We start from the raw sequence: 25,000 nt of genomic DNA on the forward strand, positions 1-25,000 counted from the left end.
CGAGTGCACAAATTTTTGTGCACCGGGCCTCTAGTAAAGAAAATAATGAACTAGAAAAATAAAACCTGCATCAGTTACAGATAAATTGAAAATGGTTGTTTTTCTTTCAAGAATATTCCAGTGCATTATATTCATTTTACAATGATTTAAGAGTTCCTTCTATCAAGAAGCTAGCTACAATTTTTAAAATATTTTTTATTGTTGACAGTAGTACTGATGTCTCCTATTCTGCACCCTACCCCCTCCTAATCAGCCCCCAACCCACCACAGGCCTTCACGCCATTATTACCTCTGTCCATGGGCTATGCATATATGTTTCTTGGTTAATCTCTTCCTGTTGCCCCCTCTTCCTCCCTCTGAAATCTGGTCCATGTATCCATGCCACTGCACTTATTTTGTTTGTCAGTAGGAATTATTACCCTTTATCCCTTCAAATCTGAAAAGCAAAAGCAGAGGAGGTTTCTGGGCACTCACCCAGATCCCACCACCTCCCACCAGCAGAAGGACCAGCTAACTCCTAAACTCCCCTGGCCCTTAAGACAGAGATGTGTGCCCTGTGTGCTTTCCTTGAGCCCTGATATTTCTGCATCCACCAGCACTGATTGGTGGGTCTGGCCTGAGGCTGGAACAGTCCAGCCCCTCTTTATGGTTCAATCAGGGTCTTCGGGCCAATTCACAGACAGCGGAAAGCTCTGGAAACCAAATCACTGCATGGAAGCACCCACAGGGCTCTCAGCTCTCAGGGCAGCTCCTGGGTGCTCCCCGGTGCACCCTGAGACCACATCCCACCCACCATGATAGGAACTGCCAGTCCCCACAGGTGGTGGCTACTCAGACCTGGAAGCCCTTTCCCATGAGGCGGCCCTGATCCCAGCACCTGCCTCCAACGTCCGGAGAGTTACTGAGGCATATGGTTTGGTCACTTGTCACTTTGAGTGCCTGGACCTTGTGCCAGAGAGGCCATGCTGAACAAGGAGGGAATCAGGAGTCTGAGGTGGAGGGAACCTGCAGTGAGAGCGGGAGGTGGAGCCAAGGCGCTGGCATCTAAGATAACCCCTGATGACAGATGGGAAGGTCCAGTCCTTGTGCCAGGTAGAGACTCTGAACAGAAGCCTCATTCCAGCAACAATGTCAGGATGAGACAGAAGCCAGAGCAATACCCAGCTCTGCCTGTCTGCACCCTCAAATTGCTTCACATTCACCATTAAGTAAATGATTGAAACCACACAATTAAAGCCTGGCACCTGCCCTCTAATCCTACCACCTGTGACATCTGTGGTCAGAGCATATTCCCTGGAGACCGGGGCCTGGTGTCAGCATGGGAGGAGGCCAGCAAGTGCCCTTGTTTGTCCAAAAAATGGAGAGCAGGGGTCTCCTAACAGGAAGGGATCAGACCCCCATTCATTCCTCCAAAATCACAGCCCTCCCCGCCCCTACCTTGTGAGTGACATCTCATCTCCCCAGGGTGGGTCTTGGTGACAGCCTGGGTCCTTTCTCTTCTCAGTGACACCTGACCTGGCACAAACTCTGGACTCTGGACCCAAGTGGAAGAAGGGTCCAGAAGGAAGGAGCCCACCTTCACCTCAAAGGAAGTCAGGGGGAAAATCCCTGTGCCCAAAGGCCCTGATCTGTGGGGTCACCTGGCTGTGTCTCTGAAAACATCTCACCAGCCCATGATGTCTGGGGGAACTGCCCATGCAGGATGGGTCAGGAGAACCCAGGATCTGGGGTGCTTCCACCTCAGAGGGGCTGAGGGTCCCAGGGGGGCCTTCTCTCCCTAAGAGAAGGACTCTCAGGGTCCTCTGCTGAGTCTCCACGTGGAGCTGCTCCAGATCCTGGGCCCAATGGGGAGGCCTACAGCAGATGACAGTCAGGGGCACAGTGCTGGATGCAGTGCCCAGTGCTGTGATGGGGACACACAGGGCATCCTGGGCATCAGAGCCCCAGGCAAGCACCCTCTCCTGGAAGCCCCACAGGAGCCCTCAACAGGCCCTTCCTTGAAACCTCAGGGACAGGGAGCTCCTCCTGGGTGTGTAGTTCTCCTGACACTGAATCCGGAGTCCTCTGGACAACCACCACCCTCTCCCTGTGCTCACCCTGTCCTGGGTGAAGTCGGGCAGCCTGGGGACCCACAGTGACTGGCCACTCAGCCTGGAGGTCTGAGCCCACCCCTGCCCAGGGCTCAGAGTCAGTATCCCTGATGCAACCACAGTTCCCCTTATGCCCTCCAGGGGCGACATTGGGACACACAGACAACAGGAAATTAACATAGGAAACTGGCTTTAATGAAGGAGATGGGAAAGGAGCCTGATTTCCATATCACAGACCCTTCTGGGCCCCTCCCATGTGTCCACTTTGTCCCACAGGCTCCTTCTAAGAGACTAGGAGCACCTGCTCTCAGTGAGAGTGGGGACCTTGTGCAGCTCCCACTTCCTGCCACTTACCATCATGGGGAAGGCAGGGTGACCACATGCAAGTTCCTCAGGCAAAGTACAGAGGCTGCCCCAAGGGTCAGGGAGCACATGGACCGGCTTAGCCAACAGACGCAGAGAGGGAAGATTTCCCTAAAATCATGGCCCTCAAGAGCCAGGGAGCTCACAGCCACATGACCTCCCACCACAGTCCCCTCTTCTCACCACAGTCCCATCCTCCCAGGACACGCAGACACCCCCCCCCCTCCCCACACACACACACACACACACACACACACTGAAGTTCCTACCAACACTCCTGGTCCTGGGACTCTGTCCCTGGAAGCCGAAAACAGGCTGGTGACACCCGAAGACAGAAAGTGGACCCCTCACCAGTCATCACTCAGACGACCCCTTCTCACCCCAGAGTCACCTCTATGACCTTCCTGCTGGGAGGAAATCCAACCTTCCCAGCAGTTTGAGAACATGGGGAAGGTGTGGTGCCCAGCTGGATTTCTGTGTCACACAAATAAATAATCCCCTGGGTTTGGGGATCCCTGGGGCTCTCTGTGTGGTGCTGACAGACCAATGGCCAGGACACAGCACAGGACAAGGGTGGGGTTAAGTGGGTAGGTTGTCCTTTTAGGGAGCAGAGATCCCCATCAACCTTGCCATTGAAAGTGCTCTGCAGGCCAGTATGATCAGCATATCCTGACAGCTTGTTAGATGGAGACTGCCAGGTCCACCAAACATCTTCTGAGTCAAAATCTGCAGACCCTCCCTGTGCACAGGAGAGAGGGAGGGGCTTCCCCATCTTCACATCACAGGGTCTCATTCTGGCTGGGCAGCTGCCAAAACAGCATTTCTAAGGTGTCACCTGGGCATTGAAATCTTTACAAAGTTCCATAAATGATACCATACACAATGGGGTGGCATCCCTGTGACAAGAATTCCTGATGTAACCCCAGGCTACTGCTCTGAAGATAAGAGCCAAATGGGGATGAGAGAAGGTGTTGGGAGGCTACTGTGCACTCCATACAGAGATCTGGGAGACTCCCTGGATACATACACCCCAAGCTTCTGCTTGTCCAATTGTGAGTGATGGAATGGCACCAGGTGTTAACCTGCAGAGTTAGGCCTTCAGTTCAGCAACCTCGGTACTTGAGTTCAGCTAAGAGAAGAATTCAGAGTCAAGAACTCAAATTACAAGAGAGAGTGTATTTAGAAAGTCACAGAGGTAGAAGAAGTGAGCTGTAGAAGAAATGGGCTCAGGAAACCTGTTACAGTAGTAAAAGAAGGCCCCTTGGAGCTTAGGAGAAAGAAAACAAAGATAAGTGCCTTGAGGAAAGAAAGGGGTAGGGAAAGGCACGGGTGTGCTCCAGAGAGGAAGAGCTGCAATGCATCCTACTTCTTTTTTTTGTGGGGGCGGGGAGGTGTAGGGGGGGGCTTTCTTTCACTTTATTAGTACCTATAAAATAAAAACAATTTATGAAAATATTTCCCTTCTCAAGATACAGAAACTATAATCTTTGCAAAAAATACACACCCATAATTGTTACAATACATATCCTTGTATATACCTTGGACATTATAAAAGTATTTAAGAATCACACCCTATAAAAGTTGGGAGAAGAAACATTTCCCCCAACCTTGGTCATATATTGTGACATTCAAGTACTTAAACTACATTGTTGAAATAAAATGTCTCTAGTTTCCAGGACCAAAGGGATGTAACTTTCAAGGCCCCATAGGTTCTTTTATTTGTGCAAGGTCAAGAACCAGGAGAGGGTTCCCTGAGCGTTAACTTACCTTAGGTAGGTCAAGCAGGATTTACTTTCCATACTTTATCATGGAACTAAGGGGGTCAGGAGTAATAAGGCCATGGAACCCATCACGGGCAGGTCCCCTCCCTAGCATTCCTATTTATGTAGTGTGGCTCCTACAAGAGGATTTTTAACCCTTGCGCTCTAAAATGCTGATTCTATACTAGTAATTATCTAAGATACTTGCAAAACCATGCTTTTGCAAGTCTAAACTCCTATATTGTGAATTAGGATAAAGTTATGAAAGTGTGACTCCCCTAAATAGAGTTCATTTAGAATTTGTCAGGTGGGGAGCATTAGGAACAATCTTTAAACCAAAAGTTCCCTCTTGGAACTATAGGAGAAGATCCTTTCTTGGTAAGGCATAAGCCTCAGAAGCCAAGTTCCTTCTTACTTTGGAAGAAGGTCCTACTTCTTGAGGGCAGTTATCTGGAGGTTTCAGGGGAGGATCCCAATAAAATATGTATCAGCTTTCCAGGTGTGTCCTTTAGGATCGAAGGTCATTAGTCAATGCAGTAGATCTTGATGTCATCTATGTCCTCACTCATATGGTTTTGCTGCTTTCCTGGACCTGGAGCTGAAACACAACTGAAGCCTAGTTGTATTTGATGCCAGTCAGAACCTCATTTTCCTGGGGGCTTAATGCTGAAGGGCTGTTCTTTGGTCCCCTTGTTCATTTCCCCTCTAAGGGTGTCTAACCCACATGGCTAACAACATGCCAGGGGAGGAAATGTCAAGAAGGGCCTGAACCACATGACCAGTGATATGAAAGGTCAGAGGGTCTAAACTGCAAAACCAGGGTGTGCTCCGGGAGGAAAGGTTACCCAGGGGGCAAGGTCCCAGTCCAGTTTTTCACGTTGCTAGGTACCTGGGGCTTTCCACTCTGGTGACCTTCCCTACTGGCCTATTGTCCTACTCTGCTCAGGCCTAACTGCCTACTACACAAGCAAGGTGTGTGTGTGTGTGTGTGTGTGTGTGTGTGTGTGTGTGTGTGTACATGGGGAGGAGTCACTGCAGAAGAAGGCAGAAGCCTCAGTAGTTACAGGGAAAGCAAATGTAGAGGAATGAAAAGGGGAGGGAGGAATAAGAGGAGGGCAGGGAGGAACCTGGGTACAGACCCCGCCCCTGGCCCATGTGACCAGGGAAGTGATCTTGGCCCAGGAGGAGGCTCAGTGCACAGGGAGGAGGAACAGCACATCTCACCCAGCAGGACAGCGGTGCTTGTGAGCATTTCTGGATTCCAAGCTCTTCCCATAGAAGGAGGGACAGAGCAGGCAGCAGACACCATGGAGTCCCCCTCAGCCCCTGCCCACAGAGGACTTGTCCCCTGGCAGGGGCTCCTGCTGGCTGGTGAGAGGGGACAACTACCTGGTGGTGGGTGGGAAGAGGAGAGGCACAGGCTGGGGACTCCTGGGGAGCACAGGCTCTCAGAGAAAACAAGGGGTTGGGGGCAGGCTTCTGTTTGGACTTGAGAGGAGAAGACAGGGGAGCAGAGTAGGATAAGGGAGGGGACTCGGCAGCAGGAAAATTATGTGGAAACCATGAGGGGCAGGAAAACCTCAATGGCTGCTCATTTTCCAACTTACTCATCACTGAGAGTTGAATGCTGAAACCTTTTTTTTAATATATTTGTATTGATTTCAGAGAGGAAGGGAGAGGAGAGAGAGAAAGAGAGAAACATCAATGATGAGAGAGAATAACTGATTAACTGCCTCCTGCACGCTCCCCACTGGGGATTGAACCCACAACCCCAACATGTGCCCATGACCGGAATTGAAACTGAGACCTTCAGTCCATAAGTCGATGCTCTATCCACTGAGCAAAACTGGTTAGGGCTGAAAACTTTTGATAATAACAATTTATGTGAGGAGATAGGAAATTTAACCAGGGGCACTAAACATTGTCCTCACCACCAAGCTCAGAAATGGAGGAGGCCCGGGACCCTGCAACACTCACTCATTCACCCACAGGTACTTACAGCCTGTTGCAGGCGCTGGGGTGCAACAAGATCAGACAAGCCCCTTCCCCCATGAAGCTCATGTCCTATGGGGAAGAGGCAGACAAGAAAAGATCTAGATGTGATGTCAGGTACCCCCTAGTGCCATGCAGGAAACAGAGCAGAGATAGGTCAGAAAGTGAATACACAGGTCTTTAGAGAAGATGATTAGCAAAGGTATCTCCTAAGGACACCCTTGAGTGTCAGCAGGGGTCTGAGGGCAACACCTGGGTAACAGTATTCAAAACAGAGGAAATAAGGTCAGAGGTGCTGAAGTATTAGTGGTCATGCTGCTGACCTTGACCACAGGACACACACACACACACACACACACACACACACACACACACACACACCAAAGCTGAAAGATGAAGAGACCTGCTCAGGACCCAGGGCCTCATCTCTCCTTCCCAAAACATGGCTCCAAATCTTGATCAATTTCTCTCTTCCCTCCTAGCCTCACTCTTAACCTTCTGGAGCCTGCCCACCACTGCCCAGTTCACTATTGAATCAGTGCCGCCCAACGCTGCTGAAGGGAAGGATGTGCTTCTCCGTGTCCACAACCTGCCTGGGGATCTTAGAGGCTATACCTGGTACAAAGGGGAAAGACAGGACAGCGACCTTCGAATTGTATCATATGTAATAGACACTCAAATAATTACCCCTGGACCTGCATACAGTGATCGAGAGACAATATACCACAACGGGTCCCTGCTGTTCCAGAACGTCACCCTGAAGGACACAGGATACTACACCCTACTAGCCACAGACAAAAATTTTCAGAGCGAACCAGTAACTGGACAACTCCGTGTATACCGTGAGTGATTGCTCTCTGACCTCTGGGTTTGGGTGGGTGAACTCTACTTCACACCAGGACTGACAGCCCTGGATTCTGCCTCAATCCCCCTCTGCATCATCTCCCAGGTTGGGTTTGGGCATTTAGTGCAGGACACACATAGTGGAGACAAACTTCCTAAGATCAGAATTCCTTTCCTGGATCCCAGGCCTGCAGACATTCTCCACAGAGAGAAGTCTGATGGGAATCAACCAGCAGAAGGAGACTCAGCAGAGTCTCAGTCCAGTCCCTGGGCCCTCCCCATGACCATGACACTGAGAAAACCCTGCAGACCTTGGTCACACCCTGGCCTGAGGGGACCCTGGAATCCTCACAGAGAAGCTCAGCCTGGTAACCCCTCCCACACCCCTGTCCGAGGGCTCCTGATTCCAGGGAAACTGGGGAGCCTGTGTCAGGTTCGGTTTGACCTCCTGGAAGGGCTGGGTGGGGGCAATAGCTCACCAGCCAGGGCTCAGCCCCAAGAGCCACATCAGGACAGGAACAAAGCCTAGTCTTCACCTAAGGCCGTGTCAGGAGAGCACAGGTAGACACAATACCCCGTATCATTAGCTGACTCTTCTGAGGGACTTAGGAGACTCTGGAGTGAGGTCAGGTCTCCAGGAAGGAACAGACGAGAGAAGATGCTCCTGACAGCTCCTCATCCACCAGGGTCAGCCTAGGAATTCTCTCTCATGGAGGCAAATAATGGTAGTGGCCATTTAAGTCAGTGTCTCCTCTATACTGGGCTTGAGGTCAATTATTCAGGGGTGTTTAAAGTCAATTCACAGACAACATGGTAATCCAGAGTCCATTTACAATTTGTTCTGTTTTTATTCAGGGGAAACAGAGGCACAGTGTGATACAGTCACTGAATCAGGCTCCCACAGACACAGCAAGGTTCTTGCACAGCCACAGCCCCATCCTCTCCTCCACCACGAGGGTCTTAGGTGTCTGTGGACCCTGAGACCAGCCATTGGTTCAGTTCTTTTTCTTAGCAGTCCCCAGCTCAAGGTAGATTTTCTGGTCTGGTGATTAAGCAAATAGAGAATTAATTTTTACTCTAGAATCAAATTACCTACAATAACATTCAGAGTCACTGCTTGGAATGCCCAGGCCTTCCCCTCAGTTTACTGATCCACCCCTCCCTGCACTGAACTTGAAGCCACTTATTTGTTTCCTGATGTGTTGGCATCACTCCCACTAGCTATGAAGGAAAGGACTTTGCCTTCTCACTCTCCCCCCTACACCTGCTACCAGTTCAGGGACCAGCACTCACTTGCTATCGCATAAAGGAGGGAAGGAATGATGGTGAATGCTGACAGAATGAATGAATGAATGAATGATGCATAATTGCTACAGAGACTGGAACTTGGATGCAGAGTCCCAAAAGGTTTTAGCCACACCTGTTCCCTGTCTCTATAAGAGCTGAGAGCAATGTCCATCCCTCTGACCACCTGTCCCTGAAGCCCCCACAGGAACCAAGTCCCTTGGTGACTTGGGGCTGTTCCACTGTGGGAAGGTTTTCCAGGCTGCACTACTCCTGCCCTGGGGCAGCTGTGGGCTCTTGGTCCTTGGGGTCTTTGAAGTCACCTGTGACCCCCACTGCTCACCAAGGACATTCTGCCTCTATCTGCTCCTTCCATGTCCCTTATCTGCCTCCTCCTTCACTCCAGACACACTGCCCTGCTCTGCTCTGCTTCCCCCTGAGCACTCTCCCCAGATTGTCCTGCTAACACCTGTGTCCAGGCCCACCCTCCCAGGCAATAGGAAAAGACACAGAAATCAGTAGGAGCAGCAGCTCAAGCTCCATCATGAGCCAGTTTCTCAGGTCACCAGGAGAAAGAGCTTCTGCTTGGCCCCCATCCAGAGCTCCTTCCTCCCCTGAGGCCAACAATAGGAACAGGCCACGTTACATGGGCATGTAAACCATTGACCTACTCTCTACATGACTCAATCAGGGAGTCAAAGGCAGAAGGACAGGTCTCATTCCTCAAAGCTCACAGGCTCCCTTCACCCCTGACTAGTGATTCACACCCTTGTCCTGGTGTGAGGCCCCATTCCCCCCAGTGGCTCCCGAGACCTTCCCAGGGTGGGCCTGGTGACCCTGCACCATCTGACTGGTTCACTGACTATTTCACACACGTGTGTCATTATGATGACACCTTGACCACAGGGTGGGATCCTCTCAGACTGAGATCCACCAGCCACTCTCCTTTCTCTCAGATGCTGCCCAATTTGAATGAATTTGATTGAACTCCAGTTGTTTCATGAGTTAGAAAGACAAGGAAGAGCACATGCCACATGCCCGTGTGGGGGCTCCTTCCCATCTGGCTGACTGACCATAGAAACAGGGAGGGACCTTCTCCCTAACTTTACTAACATGCACATGTCCTTTCTCCCAATTTGGTGTCATCCCTCCCTTTATACAGCAGAGACACCTGGACTCACCCTCCCTCCATCTCCCGTCACTTCTGTTCTCTTAGCAGAACTCAGCTTCTCTCTATCCCAGGGAGTCCTTGATTTCAAACCCACTGTGGCATCTCCCTTTGGTCACAGTGTGATCTGGTTGGACAGCAGAACTTGGTCTATGACCTTTGTGCTCTCTAGACAGAAATTCCTCCAAAAATGGGTATTAGAACTTTGGGGCATGAATAATGATTTTCACATATTCTTTCACAATTTAACTCAAAATCTATCTCATAACTGCCAAACACAAATGGACCATGAGGGCCATATTTTCAGCAAGTTCATGTTCCCACTCCTTCCCCAAATCCTTCTTCTGTACGTGCTCTTGTCTGAGTGTTGAGGAAGGATCCCTACCCTCTGCCCGGGCAGAAAGGACATTGCAGACCAAGGGCAGAGAGCCTGGCTCTGCTGCCACCGCCAGCCAGCTCCCGCCGCCCCTCACTCTTTTCTAAATCATTCCTAGACTCTGCTCTGCCCTTTCTGGGGTCACTGTCTCATGTCAGACACCAGTGAACACCTGGGCAGATGGCCACACCTCGTGGTCCTGCAGCCTGGGTACTAAACTCACTGTCAGACTTCCTTCTGGTCTCCCATGTACTATATCTGCTCAGACACCCAGTTCCATGCCACACTGCCCAGTCTTCTCTGGGTTTAAGGACTATGGGGTCCCCATCATTACTCATCTCTAGGATAACTCTGGACTGTGAGGCTTCAGTGGAAACACATCTCGACCCGGCAATGTAGGTCTTTGCAGCTGGAGGAGACTCAGCACCTGCACATCCAGGTGAGACCCAAGGTCAGCTAGACCAGTGGTCAGCAAATCACGGCTCGCGAGACACATGCGGCTCTTTGGCCTCTTCAGTGTGGCTCTTCCACAAAATACCATGTGCGGGCACGCACGTACAGTGCAAAGTTGACTTAAAACTTTAAGTAACGTTTATTAAGTTAATTTTAGGGAACGTGGTGGAGTGAAAGAAGATCTAGTGTCGAGGATTGAGAAAGGTATGTGAGATGGTTTGGACATGTAGAGAGGATGAACGAAAGGAGATAGACAAAACAAGTATACAAGACCAGTGTGGATGGGAGAGTTGGAAGGGGTCGACCTCAGTGAACATACCTCAATCAGATTGAGGACGTTTTTAGCAAAGGCCAGCTTAGGAGAACCCTAATTAAGTTAATAACAATGTACCTACCTATATAGTTTAAGTTTAAAAAATTTGGCTCTCAAAAGAAATTTCAATCGTTGTACTGTTGATATTTGGCTCTGTTGACTAATGAGTTTGCCGACCACTGGCATAGACATATGCAATATCTGTGCAAAATTATCCCGGTCTCTGACTCCCAGTCCTGTGTCTCTCTGTGATCAAACCCTGATCATTATCTGACACCTGAGAAAGTCTGTGCTTTTTCTCCCAGACATAGAGCAGGTGGCCTTGCAATCTCTGAGCGCTCAGATCCTCATGCATTTGTTTGTCTTGTGATGCAAAGAGCTGCCGTATTTCTTTAAGAACTCAAGTTAGCTGAGAGGCACCAATTCTGATTGAAGAAGCATTTGGAGGACTCAATGGGCAATGCTCTCTCTGTTTTCTGCACAGTGGAGTTACCCAAACCCAGCATCACAAGCAACAACTCCCTCCCCGAGGAGCACAAGGACCCTGTTGTGTTAAGGTGTGAACCTCAGACTCAGGACACCACCTACCTGTGGTTGATCAGCAGTCAGAGTCTCCCGGCCAGTGACAGGCTGCAGCTGTCCAAAGATAACAGGACTCTCACTTTACTCCCTGTCACAAGGAAAGACACAGGACACTATGTGTGTGAAACCCGGAACCCTGTGAGTGTCAGCCGCAGTGATCCATTCACCCTGAATGTTGTCTGTGAGTAACTTCTGACCCTGCCTGGGCCAGGCTCCCCACCGGAATTCACACTGCCAGGGCCAGGCTACATCCCTCCCTCCCAGGTCCATGTACACTCACCGCACTCTGAACACCCAGGGTGACCATAACTTCCTGTCCCAGGCACATATGGGCAGGCTCCGCCTTGAGCCAAGATGGAGAAGGGATAGGATACTCCTATTTGGAGATGCTCAGGGTTAACAAGTTTTCATGGGACAAACAGGTTAATGTCTCTGACTCAGGGTCAGTGAACACAGGGGGCTATGGGTGGGAGGGGCTATTGGTGGGACTTTTTAAAACCAGGCTGTGACCCAGTTAGAGGGAGGGTGTGGCCCTTACACAGACCAAGAGCTTCCCCTTCCCTCTGATTACATCATTCTTCAATCAGAATTTATTCTTTTTGCTCCAGATGGCCCAGACACCCCCATCATTTCCCCCTCAGACTCCCATTACCTACGTGGGACAAACCTCAACCTCTCCTGCCAGGCAGCCTCTAACCCGCCTGCACAGTATTCTTGGCTTATCAATGGGAGTTCCCTGCACCCCACACAGGAGCTCTTTATCCCCAACATCACTGCACATGACAGTGGATCCTATACCTGCCTCGCCCACAACTCTGTCACTGGCCTCAATAGGACCACGGTCAAGACTATCACAGTCTCTGGTAAGTGCCTCCTGGACCATTCGCACCAGGCTGTGGGGTGCAGGGCGGTCTGGTTTTCAGAAAAGAGCCTAGAGGCTGTTGTCTCCCACCCAGTGGCCATGGACACAAGCAAATCACAAAGTCTTCCCCTGAACCCTCCCACTACATCTCTGTAGACTCTCCTCCCTTGCTATTCTGATCTCTCATGGCAGAGCCAGGGTCCAGCCTAGGAACGTGAGGAGGGGGTTCTCTCAGCCCCAGAAAGAGTCAAGTGGTGGAGGGAGGGAGCTTTCCACAAGGGGAAAAAAAGGGTCCTCAAGGCAAAGTTGCTTCTTCTGTCACTAACACTTTCCTTCTGTCATCTCTTGTCTGCTACCTGCTCCATGTGCTACAAGGAACATACAAGGCTTTGAACAAGCTCACTTCGTTTCCCCCCAAAACTAAAGGAGGAAACCACCTCTGAGGAGGGGTGAGCAAGACAGACCCCTGCTCCCTGTTCTGCTCCAGGCTCACCTGGTGACTGGCTGCTCTGTGCCCTCTGTGATGGGACAGGGGTCTGTGGTGAAGGTGCATGGGCGGCCTGTCCTCTGACTGGCCAAATCGTGTCACCCATCGACACCACGGCCTTCCTCAGAGCAGGCTGCATGGAAATTGAGTCACAGGGGAGACCCCTCTGAGCTGTGTCCTGGCTCTGAAGTCACCAGCTGTACAACACTGTGTGACACGAGCCTATGTGACATTCCTATGGAGAGCAGTGAATGGTGGTACTTACTTCTCAAGTAGGTAGATTCCTGGGACAATAGGAGCAGTGCCACAAAGTGTGTACTTTACTGGGTAAGCTAAGAGTACCAGCCTGATGTTAAAACTGACTACTTCTCTCTAGGAATTTCCTCCTTTGTGATATTCAATACACAGGCCAGGAAGTGAAAGTCCTATTCACACTGAGAAATCCTTTATATTGAAACTTCTCCCAGTCCTAAGGTCATGAAGACTGGCTGGGGTATATTCTCTAATAAATTATTTAACAAAAGGGAAATGCCTTCCCATCTCTATGTATAGCCACCATACCAGAGAGGGGGTGTGATTATTTAAAAAGTCACAGACAACTATGGAAAGAGTCACACAAAAGTCAATGGGTGGAAAATGCCACCTGATGATGAAGATGCTGGACATCGGGGGTCTACGGCCCCCGATGCTAATACCTCAGATGTCCAGGGAGACAGGTCAGGGGTCATCCTGAGGTGATCTGGAGGGATGAGGGAGGTACAGCCCTCTCCTTACAGACTGTCACCTGAACAAAGGTCCTCACCCTGCAGAGGTCAGAGTCCTCCTCTGGTGACCTTTACAGAGATCACTGTGGCCTGTGATTGGCTGACATCTCTGAGGAAGGAGCCCACTCTCAGTCAGTCACCTCCTTTATTTATCCACAGAGCCAGTGGGGAAGCCCTCCATCCGAGCCAGCAATGCCACAGTCACAGAGCACAAGGACGCCGTGGTCCTGACCTGCCTCACCAATGACACTGGGATCTCCATCCGGTGGCTTTTCAAGAACCAGAGACTCCTGCTCACGGACAGGATGAAGCTGTCCCGGGACAACAGCACCCTCACCATAGACCCCGTCAGGAGGGAGGACGCTGGGGGTTTTCAGTGTGAGATCTTCAACCCCATCAGTTCCAGCAAAGGTGATCCCTTCAGGCTAGATGTGCAATGTGAGTGACCCTCAACCTCTCCCACTTGCTCTTTGTAAATTTCATGGGCAGGGGGGTGAGATGTAAGAAAGCCTTGAGGAGGTGGGAGCCTCCTTCAGAGCCTAATCATGGGTAAGGACCCCAGAATTAGACTAATCTCATCATTGTCTCTGTTCTATGGGTATAAGCTGTCTGACCACGGGGAAGGCTCTCACCCACCTTAGCCTCAGTTTCCTCATCTCTAAACTGGAATAATACAGCTGGACCTAAACACCATAGTTAGGCTATTTCTTGTGAGGTTAAGGAGAATAAAGCCCTCAGACAGGGTCATGCTCAGTCAGGACTCAGTCAATGTACCTATTATTATTGTTATTTTTATAAACTCTGTTATCAGTAGCTGTAAGTCAAGCAGAACTCAGTGAAAATGCCGTTTATCACTCACCAGTTCTGTGACCTCCAGCCATTTATTAAGCACCTCCCATCCCTGATTCTGTGTGTGCTCAGGAGGGGTGACACCCCAATCCCTCCTGGGGGTGGAAGGATCAGATGACATGAAGGTAGAGTATTTCCCACCCTGCGGGACCATTGAAAACACTCATCAGCACTGAGTTGACAGGTAAGGTGCCTGCTAAGATTGTCCATAGTGATGGAAAAGAAGAAACAGGGGTAAGAGACAGAATATGTGAGGGAAAGAGGAGTTAAGAGGAAAATCACCAGGACATGGGAATGATGGGTGTGAGAGTGCGTGCAAAATTAGAGCAAATGGAAGGTTTCAAATGTGCCAAACAGAGGATGCAACCGCCAGAAGTGGGGTGTCAGGAGGACTGACACTCCCAAACAGACAGACTAGGTGGCAGTTCCTTCCTCCCTCACCAGGCCTCCCCCTGCAAGGCCCCTCCGGTTTCCCCTGAATGGACTTGGGCCTTCACCCCTCCCTGTCTCCCTTCTCCTTTCAGCAGAACAAAATGACATGGGCTACTCTGTGGGGACCATCCTTGGCAGCGTGATCGGGGTCCTCGTCGTGATGGCTCTGGGGGCCTCCCTGGGCTATTTCCTGTACCTCAGGAGGACTAGGAGGTACCATGACATTTCCTTCACCCTCACCCAAATCTTGTCCCCTGACCCAGGCTGACCCCTAGCGGAGCCCAGGCCAGGAGGACAAAGACCCCTTCCTCAGAGGGTTCTGGGCCGGCTCTGTGTGGCCTCCAGCTTCCCCATGGATGCCCCTAACTCCCTCCACCCAGTGCCTCCCTCACCAGCTGCTGACCAGGGTGGTTTCCTCAACAACTTCCTCACCTATAAATGAGGCTTGATTAAGGAACTGTGCCTTCAGGATTGTCCTGGTTCTCTCCACACACCTGCAGCGGTGCCGGCAGGTAGTAAGTGCTCAGTAAGGCACCTCCTGTTGTTTATCTAAGTCCACCCTCCCAGGTGAGGGGATGGGCTGCCTCAGGGTCTGAAAGTCATCCTGGCCAAGGGCACACAGCTGAGGGTGGAAGAGCCTGGACAGACTGGGTGAGTCAAATGCCCACATGAAGCCAGTTTGGTAACCACAATCCTGATCTGTGAGATGGGAGGCCTGGCCTGGACAGGACAGCCGAGCCTGTGGTGTGGTTTTTGCCTCTAGTTCAGGTGGATGGAGACAGAACAGGCCACTGTCACAGTGTATCTCTGTAGGCCTGAGAGGCGGGTCTGCCCACAGCAGGCACCACACTCATCCAGATGCTACATGAGGCTGGCACTGCTGCCCCCTGCAGCCTTGACCTTTCCACTAAGTCAGACCCTCAGGGTGGATTCCTGTCGTGGGTCCTCAGTTCCTTCCCTGGTAACTCCTCCCAGACCCCCATCTGCCTGTGGGTCCTTCCTCTGTTGGCCCAAGTCAGCTGTGGATCCTTAACACCTTGCCTCAGTTCCCCTCTCCTGGGCCCATCCCCCCTGAACAGTGGAGAGAGGCCTCCACCCTCTGCTGGGAAAGGAGACCCTCCTTGCCCCCTGTTGTGACACCAAAGCTCCCCTGCACCCCTCACAAGTAAGTCTGACCTTTCCCAGGGCCAGTGACCCGCATGGCCTCCGAGAGCACCCACCTCCAGCAGCCACCCCTGGTGAGTGTCTGTTTACCCTGGAGCCCCTGGGCCTCTCCCACAGTGTCCACCCCTGGCCTGGTCCCTCAGACTCTGACCCTTCCCTGGCCTTCAAGAGGGATTCTCATCACCACTCTGCACAGGGGACCCCTACTCGCCAGTCAACCTGACCTGTAGGTTGTGTCATGTGTTACCACCTCTCCCTCACTGGACCCTGAAATGGCCAGAGGGTCTTGCCTGAGAGATGACCTTTCATCCCTGGCTCTTGGGAGCTAAAGAACCACCCTCTCCTGGGAGAACAGGCCAAAGCTTCCTCCCCTCTGGGTGCTAACTCCTCTGTCTCTGCTCCTAGGCCAGGATCCCTCTGGAACCTCTGCCTTCCCGGTAAGTCCATCCCCTCCCTGGTACCTCACCCAGGGCCTCAGTTACCCACGCTCAGGGCACGGGCACCCTCCAACCTCTCAACACAGCACAGACCCCTTCCCCAGAACAGACAGCACTAGGGGATCCCCGCTCTGGCCTAGTGGGGCCCTCACATCAGGGGTGGACAGGGCAGGGCCAGAGTCTGAGGGGAACCCTGGAGTCCAGTATGGAGCAGAATGGGCACTGGGAACACCAGTCAGGGGTCCAAGACTAACAAGGGTGAGGGGATGCAGTGTAGGCTGAAATTGGGGTGCTGGGCTACAGGTGTGAAGGCAGCTGCTCAGGAAGCAGATCTGTCAGTCCTGCGGAGAAAATCGTCCCTCCCCATCCTCTGATGCCCTCTCTCCCTCCTGCACAGGGCCCCCTACCCGACCCCAAGACAACAGGCCCCATCTACGAGGTGAGTTTGGGTTATGAACGTTCTGTCCTGCAGGTCCCAGGGGCCCCAGGATCTGCCCCCAGCCCAGCCTGGCTGTGCTTCCAGGCTCAGGAAAGGGCAGAAAAAAGTGATAACAGAGGGTGGAGGAGAAGGTGCCCGGGGACAGACACCCCAGCACAGTCAGCCCCCATGGCACCTGTGAAACACGGCACGTGTTCTGAGAAGGCTGCGGGGCTCAGAGATCTCTCCTTTCTTTCACAGGAATTACTCAACCCAAACACAGAGGTGTACTGCCGGATCATCCCCAGAGCAGACGTGGCTTCTTAGTTCCTCCAGGACCTGAGACCCCACACCCTGTGTATGTGGCCTGCACCAGAGAACCAGCTCTGAGCATCATGCTAAGTGAAACAAACTAGTGGGAGAAAGATAAATATCACATGATCTCACTCATTTGTGGAATATAACGAACAATATAAACTGATGAACAAAAACAGAGCCAGAGAAGGAAAATATTTTGGAATATAATAGTAGTAATCCTGTTATTGGCATATTTTTATTATTTCCTACAATTTTTGTGATATCATACTACATTATACAGTTTTGATAATATTATTATACTTAAAATCCTATTTTCTTGAAATATTAATGTTTATTGCATGTAATGTTATATTAAGGTCGTTTTTCTTGAATAATTTATGTTTATTGCATTTAATATTATTATATTTAAAATAGTTTCTCTTGAGATAAAAAAATTTTTTAAAAATGCTGTAAGGAATTGCTGAGAAGAAACAGAGAGAGAAACCTAGCCATACAAAATTAAAATGGCTATAAATAAGTACCTCTCATTCATAACCCTAAATGTAAATGGATTAAATACTCCAATCAAAAGGTGTAGCGTAGCTGAATGGATACAAAAATATGGCCCAACTGTATGCTGTCTACAAGAGACTCACCTCAAAACAAAAGACAGCTTTTAACAAGGCGGCGGGAAGCAGTGGTGCGATTCCGGCTTCCTGGGGCTGCTGCCCACTTCGGTGGACCCAGCGCTGAGGCGGCGGTGGCGGTGGCAGCCCGAGAAATAAGAAGCGGGTCTGGTGGCGTGGCGACTCGCTCAGGAGCCCCTGGGGCTGGAAGTCGATCCATTCCTAGAGGACCTGCGGCTACAGGAGCGCACTAGCAGTGGCTGGGTATTGGAGCCCACCCCTCCCTGCCCCCCACCCCCATGGTAAACTCTTCTTCATGGATTCTGGCCCCAAGGACAGAGAGCGTGGCAGGAAGAGGACCAAAGGCCAGAAGAGGCCACTGCTCCTCCAGAAACCTCTGCGGGTGGACCTCATGTTAGAGAGCACATGCAAGACCCTTGCCCCGAAAGGCATCCTCTCCCACCAGGCACCAACGCCAAGAAGCTCAAGCGGAAGGAGCAGCTATGGGAGAGGCTGGCCAAGCAGGGCGAGCTGCCCTGAGAGGTACGCAGGGCGCAGGCCCCTCTCCACAGCCCTCCTGCGGCAAAAGCCAGGCCCGGGCCCCAGAGCACTGCGGAGCAGCCCTTCTACGACCTCTGGACCACAGACAACCCTCTGGAGCGGCCGCTGGCTGGCCAGGACCCCTTCTTCCTGGAGCAGACCAAGAAGAAAGGAGTGGAGCGGCCGCTGCGTCTGCACACCACACCGTTCCAGGTGCCTGCTGTGGAGGTGACACCCTCCGGAGCCTCCTACAACCCATCCTTTGAGGACCACCAGACGCTGCTCTGGGAAGCCCACGAGGTCGAGCTACAGCTGCAGAGGGAGGCGGAGAAGCTGGAGCTGCAGCTGGCCCTGCCCCACACTGAGCAGGCGGCCACCCAGGAGTCTACCTTTGAGGAGATGTGCCAGGAGCTGCTGGAGGAGTCAGATAGGGAGGGGGAGCCAGGCGAGGTATCCACAAATCAGCCAGGGCCAGGGGCCCGAGGGGGCTGGAGACCAGGCCAGAGATGATGAGTTTGGAGGAGCCAAGGCCACCACACCTGCCCGCCTGGCTGCTGTGGAGAAGAAGACAGAGCAGCAGCGTCGGCTACAGCCGGCCACGGTGCCGGCAGCTCGGCTGCGGAACCAGGAGCTCTTCAGGCTGCGGGATCAAGGCCCAGGTGGCACAGCAGCTGGCGGAGGCTGACAAGCCCCGCAGGCTGGGGCAGCTCAAGTACCAGGCCCCCGACATCAACATGCAGCTCCTCTAGAATCTGGCCAACTCTCTCCCGACCCTGAAGCCTAAGGGCAACATCCTATGTGACCGGTTCAAGAGCTTCCAGAGGACAAATATGATCGAGCCCCGGGAGAGAGCCAAGTTCAAGTGCAAGTACAAAGTGAAGCTTGTGGAGAAGCGGGCATTCCGGGATCTCCAGTTGTAGCTGATGCTGGATGCGGAGCCTCATCCCTCAATAAAGCACCTTCGGACCAAAACAAAAACAAAAACAAACACACACACACACACACACACACACACACACACACACACACAGACAAGACACAAAAGGCACACACAGGATGGAAATGAAGGGATGGAAAATTTTTTCCATGCAAATAGAAAAGAAAAAAAAGCTGGAGGAACAATACTCATATCTGACAAAATAGACTTCAAAATGAAGGCCATCACAAGAGACAACAAAGGTCACTACATAATACTAAAGAGATCGATCCAACAAGAGTATATAACCCTGGTAAACATATATGCACCCAATATAGGTGTACCTCAATATATAACAAATCTTCTAGAGGACTTTAACGGAGAGATTGACAACAATACAGCCATAGTAGAAGACTTTAACACCCCTCAAACTTCACTGGACAGATCTTCCAGACAAAAACTTAACAAGGAAACAGAGACTCTAAAGGGCACACTGGATCAGATGGATTTAACAGACATTTATAGAACATTTTACCCCAACGAAGCAGAATATACATTCTTCTCAACTGCACGTGGAACATTCACAAAGATAGACCACACGTTAGGGCACAAAACAAGTCTCTACAAGTTCAAGAAGACTGAAATCATATCAAGCATTTCTCAGATCACAGTAAAATGAAATTGGACATCAACTACAGTAAAAACACCCCAAAACATTCAAACACCTGGAAGCTAAATAGCATGTTATTAAACACTGAATGGATTACCAACCAGATCAAGAAAGAACTCAAAAACTTCCTGGAAACAAATGAAAATGAACACACAACAACCCAAAATCTCTGGGACACAGCAAAAGCAGTCCTGAGAGGGAAGTTCATAGCACTACAGGCATACCTCAAAAAAACAAAAAACAAAAAAAAACAGTAATAAACTATTTAAGCCTAAAACTTAAAGAACTAGAAAGAGAACAACAAGAACAGCCCAGAGTAAGTAGAAGGAAGGAAATAATAAACAGTAGAGCAGAAATATATACCATAAAGACTAAAAACAATACAAAAAAATCAATGAAACAAAGAGCTGGTTCTTTGAAAGGATAAACAAAATTGATAAACAATTAGCTGTACTCTTCAAGAAATGAAGAGATAGGACCCATATATTGAGTTACAATTACCTTCTTATTTTTCTCCAAGAAAATACCCATGAACTCTCTGTTAAATTCCCAAAGCACACACTGCCAGCATCTAAATTAGCAGGAAATTCTGTCATTTCCTTGGTGTCTTCCCCCCAGCACCCTCCCCCACATGTCCACTTGCAGACTAACAGGGTGATAACAATTGTCCCTGCATCTCTCCTTTGTTCAGCTGCTGCCACCTCCTGGCAGGTGATGGTAATCAGGACATGGAGCCTGAGAGCCTGGTCCCACAGCTGACCAGGAAGGAAGGACTGGGCCTCCATACTGGTGAGGTCAGGGGCAGTAATGACCATTCTACAGCCCTGGGGGGGACTGGGTAGTTGGGCAGACAGAGCTCCTCGAGTGTGAAGGAGGAAAAGAGTTGATGCAGGACTGAGTGGGGAAGGACTGAGGCCTCAGCTGGGATCACGGAAGGGGAGGTAATGGAATGTTCCCAGGGAAAAGGTTGGATTTTGCAGAGGAAACGCTCTGGCGCACTGACTCAGCTGCAGGCACTAAGCAGGCTGTGTGCCTCCTGCTGGCCCTCATCTCACAACTCCCACCTCCAGGAATAAGGCTCTCTCCTCATGTCCACCTGCCCTCCTTCACCTGTGTTCCTTCAAGGTCCACTCTACATGAAAGGGCTCTGGGTCTCTATCCTACACAGCAGGGAGGGAGAGGGGAGGCTCAGTTCCCCACAGTCAACCCAGCAGTGGTGTCCTGAAGAGGGCAGGAGTCAGAGAAGTCCTCACACTCCCAATTCCTGGGTCCTAATCTGAGAGAACCTCCCTCCCCCACCCTGAGCAGACCTCAACCTTGACTGCCATCATCATCAACCAACAGCATTTGGACACTTTCTTTTTAATGGTGGTCAGATGCTTTCCAGCTCTTGTGGAAAATGTGACTCTCTAAGGCCAATAACACATCTCCCCTCATTCTTCAATAGGAAGGTTCTTAAAATACCCAGGAGGACCCACCACCCATTGAGGAAGGCCCAGTCTGAAATATTTCACAGTAGCCCAGACAAGGCCCATGTGCACAGATGCTAAGTGGCAGGGCCTTCAGAGCCACAGGCTCACGACCATTGTCCCCTGTGAGCACCTCTCATGCAGGAACATCTGGGCCCTGGGTGGCTATCCTATATTACCCAATGCCCTGAACCATCTCTCTCTACAATGACTTAGGCCCTGGGGATGGTTCCATGTCCCCAGTCCATGCTGCCACACCCCAATGTGAGGGGCTCCCGTGGGGATCCTGATGTTTGAAGCAGGAGCTACACCCGGAACAAATCTAAAGAGTATTTGAAGGGTGGGGGCTGTTGCAGGAAAAACACTTGCATTTATTTGTCTCAGGTGATGGAAAGGTCTCCGGGAGCTCAAGGAGGAGTGTGGGTGCCCTCTAGTGGCTTTTTCCTGCTAAAAGAGGAGAGAAAGGAGCAGGAGAGTTGAGACTGGGTCTGACCTTGGACACAGGGCACATTCAGGTTCAGAAGGAGGCATAGTTAGAGGTGATGACTGATGGCTGCCTTAGCTCACCGGCTAGAAGACTGGGTTGAGAAAGGGTGTGCCCACAAATCAGATTGACACCAGTGGGTTGTACTGCAAAGTTGGGTGAGGAAAATTCTGTAGACACTGGGAAGAGAAAACACATCATAACCAATCTATATGCCATGCCATTAGACAGCTTACTCTGATGTTCATACCATCTCATGCATCTTAGCAGTAAACACAGTCATTTCTATCCTTAGGAAGAAAGGTCTTATTAAGAGGAAATCTATATCATAGGAGTTTGTCAATATTTTCAGAATCATACACTGTGACATCATAACTTCAAAATGAATTTATGCCCCCAAAATGGACAGTGTCAAGTCACATTCTCAGCACCTGTGAGTTGACAACCCCTGTCCCAATCCCTGGGCCCCTCTCTTAACTACAGAACCTATAATGTTCCGTCATTAAGGGGGTTGGGTGGTGTCTTTGTAGTGTCCTCACCACTCCTCCCGCCACCTCTCAGACTCTGTGAAGAATCTGTTGTCCAATCTTGGGTGTGATACCTAAATTACAGACCTCTATTTCTGTCCTTCCTCCATCCCAACATGTGACAGGTGCCATCTGCAGGTCATTTTGAGGGAAAAGTTCTCAAAAACTGTTACCTTGGCCCACCCTGAACTAACCTCCACCTTCAGCACCATCATCACCAACCAGAAGCATCTGGAAACTTTCTTTATAATGGTGGTCAGATGCTTTCCAGGCAAAATGTGAATCTCTCTGCACAGGGATGAGTAACAAATGGACAGAGGCAAATGGCATTAGTGTTCACAGAAGGTGACCTATATGAACGCTTAAAATCACATAGAGTCCACATAAAGTCCACATTCTTGAACTAAAACATGGATCATGGGCGGCTTTCACCATTTCCTAAGAGCTAAACTACAAAAAGTGTTATCAATAATGAACTAGAAAAATTAAATCTGCATCACAGTTACTGATAAATTAAAAGTGGTTATTGGCTTTCCTCTAAAGAATATTCCAGTGCATGTTTTCATTTTACAATGATGTAAGAGTCCCTTCTATCAAGAGGCTAGTTACATTTTTTTTAAAAACAATTTTCATTGTTGCAGGAATACAGATGTCCCCCTCTTCACCCTTTCTCTCCTTCCACCGGCCCCCACCCCTCCGCAGGTCTTCACCCCATTATTGCCTGTGTCCATGGGCTATGCATATGTGGTTTTTGATTAATCTCTTCCTATTGCCTCCACTCCCTCCCCTCTGAGACCTGGTCCATGTATCCATGCCTCTGCACCTATTTTGTTTGTCAGTAGGAATTTTTACCCTTTATCACTTTAAATCTGTAAAGCAAAAGTAGAGGAGGCTTCTGGGCACTCACCCAGATCCCAGCACCTCCCACCAGCAGAAGGATGAGGTAACTGCTAAGCTCCCCTGGCCCTTAAGACAGAGGTGTGTGCCCTGTGTGCTGTCCCTGAGCCCTGATGTCCCTGCATCCACCAGCACTGATTGGTGGGTCTGGCCTGAGGCTGGAAGCTTCCAGCCCCTCTTTATGGTTCAATCAGGGCCTTCAGGCCTGTCCACAGACAGCGGGAAGCTCTGGAAACCTAATCACTGCATGAAAGCACCCACAGGGCTCTCAATTCTCAGGACAGCTCCTGGGTACTCCCTGGTGCAACCTGAGGCCACATGTCACCCACCAGGATAGAACCTACCAGTCCCCACAGGTGGTGGTTACTCAGACCTGGAAGCCTTTCCCATGAGGCAACCCTGATCCAGCACCTGCCTCCGACGTGCGGAGGATTACTGAGGCCTGTGATTTGGTCACTTGGCACTTTGATTGCCTGGACCTTGTGCCACAGAGGCCGTGCTGAGCAAGGAGGGAATCAGGAGTCTGAGGAGGAGGGAACCTGCAGTGAGAGCTGGAGGTAGAGACAGGGCGCTGGCATTTAAGGTAACCCCTAATGACAGATGGGAAGGTCCAGTCCTTGTGCCCAAGCAGGGACTCTGAACAGAAACCTCACTCCAGCGACAATGGCAGTGAGGATGAGACAGAAGACAGATCGATACCCAGCTCTGCCTGTCTGCACCCTCACATTGCTTCACAGACACCATTAAGTAAATGATGGAAACCACACAATCAAAGCCTGGCACCTGCCCGCTTATCCTACCACCTGTGACATCTGCGGTCAGAGCATGTTCACTGGAGACCAGGGCCTAGTGTCAGCATTGGAGGAGGCCAGCAAGTGCCCTTGTTTGTCCCAAAAAGGGAGGGCAGGGGTCTCCTAACAGTGAGGGGTCAGACCCCCATTCATTCCTCCAAAATCACAGCCCTCCCCACCTCTACCTGGTGAGTGACATCTCCCTAGGGCGGGTCTTGGTAACAGCCTGTGTCCTTCCTCTTCTCAGTGACACCTGACCTGGCACAAATTCTGGACTCTGGACCCAGGTGGAGTTACTACCACAGGAGGAAGGAGCCCACCTTTACTTCAAAGGAAGTCAGGGGGCAAATCCCTGTGCCCCAAGGCCCTGATCTGTGGGGTCACCTGACTGTGTCTCTGAAAACATCTCACCAGCCCATGATGTCCTGGGGAACTTCCCATGCAGGATGGGTCAGGAGAATCCAAGATCTGGGGTGCTTCCACCTAAGAGGGGCTGAGGGTTGAGGGGGGCCTCATCTCCCCTAAGAGAGGGACCCTCAGGGTCCCCTACTGAGTCTCCACATGGAGCTGCTCCAGATCCTGGGCCCGTGGGGAGGCCTAGAGCAGATGACAGTCAGGGACACAGGTGACTTGGATGCAGTGCCCAGTGCTGTGATGGGGACACACAGGGCATCCTGGGCATCAGAGCCCCAGGCCAGCACCCTCTCCTGGAAGCCCCACAGGCGCCCTCACCAGGCCCTTCCTTAAAACCTCAGGGACAGCGAGCTCCTCCTGGGTGGGTAGTTCTCCTGACACTGGATCCGGAGTCCTCTGGACAACCACCACCCTCTCCCTGTGCTCACCCTGTCCTGGGTGAAGTCAGGCAGCCTGGGACCCACAGTGACTGGCCACTCATCCTGGAGGTCAGAGCCCACCCCTGCCCAGGGCTCAGGGTCAGCTCCCACCCTCTGGAGCAGGGGTCCTCAAACTACGGCCCACGGGCCACATGCGGCCCGCAGAAAACATTTGTTTTTTTATTTCAAAATAAGATATGTGCAGTGTGCATAGGACTTTGTTCATAGTTTTTTTTAAAACTATAGTCCGGCCCTCCAACGGTCTGAGGGACAGTGAACTGGCCCCCTGTTTAAAAAGTTTGAGGACCCCTGC

General features: G+C 50.9%; 1 protein-coding gene and 1 pseudogene across 3 annotated transcripts in view; both read left to right on the plus strand.

The window, feature by feature from the left end:
* Positions 1 to 5,334: 5,334 nt before the first annotated feature.
* Positions 5,335 to 25,000, plus strand: part of LOC102239899 (carcinoembryonic antigen-related cell adhesion molecule 1) — a 76,487-nt gene continuing 56,821 nt past the window's right edge. Inside the window, exons 1-10 of one of the 3 annotated variants that reach the window (XM_014531447.1) lie at positions 5,335 to 5,584; positions 6,688 to 7,047; positions 11,127 to 11,405; positions 11,833 to 12,087; positions 13,497 to 13,775; positions 14,711 to 14,831; positions 15,804 to 15,856; positions 16,188 to 16,219; positions 16,617 to 16,658; positions 16,899 to 17,035. In XM_014531447.1, coding sequence (XP_014386933.1) covers positions 5,521 to 5,584; positions 6,688 to 7,047; positions 11,127 to 11,405; positions 11,833 to 12,087; positions 13,497 to 13,775; positions 14,711 to 14,831; positions 15,804 to 15,856; positions 16,188 to 16,219; positions 16,617 to 16,658; positions 16,899 to 16,964 — 1,551 coding nt within the window. In that variant the 5' untranslated portion in view covers positions 5,335 to 5,520 and the 3' untranslated portion in view covers positions 16,965 to 17,035. Of the gene's footprint in view, positions 5,585 to 6,687; positions 7,048 to 11,126; positions 11,406 to 11,832; positions 12,088 to 13,496; positions 13,776 to 14,710; positions 14,832 to 15,803; positions 15,857 to 16,187; positions 16,220 to 16,616; positions 16,659 to 16,898; positions 17,036 to 25,000 lie in introns of those variants that run through there. The other 2 variants (XM_014531444.1, XM_014531443.1) reach the window with 2 other exon arrangements.
* Positions 17,542 to 19,072, plus strand: LOC102248316 (annotated as a pseudogene).

Source organism: Myotis brandtii, unplaced genomic scaffold (assembly GCF_000412655.1).
Source record: "Myotis brandtii unplaced genomic scaffold, ASM41265v1 scaffold803, whole genome shotgun sequence".
In the NCBI taxonomy this organism is placed as follows: Eukaryota; Metazoa; Chordata; class Mammalia; order Chiroptera; family Vespertilionidae; genus Myotis; species Myotis brandtii.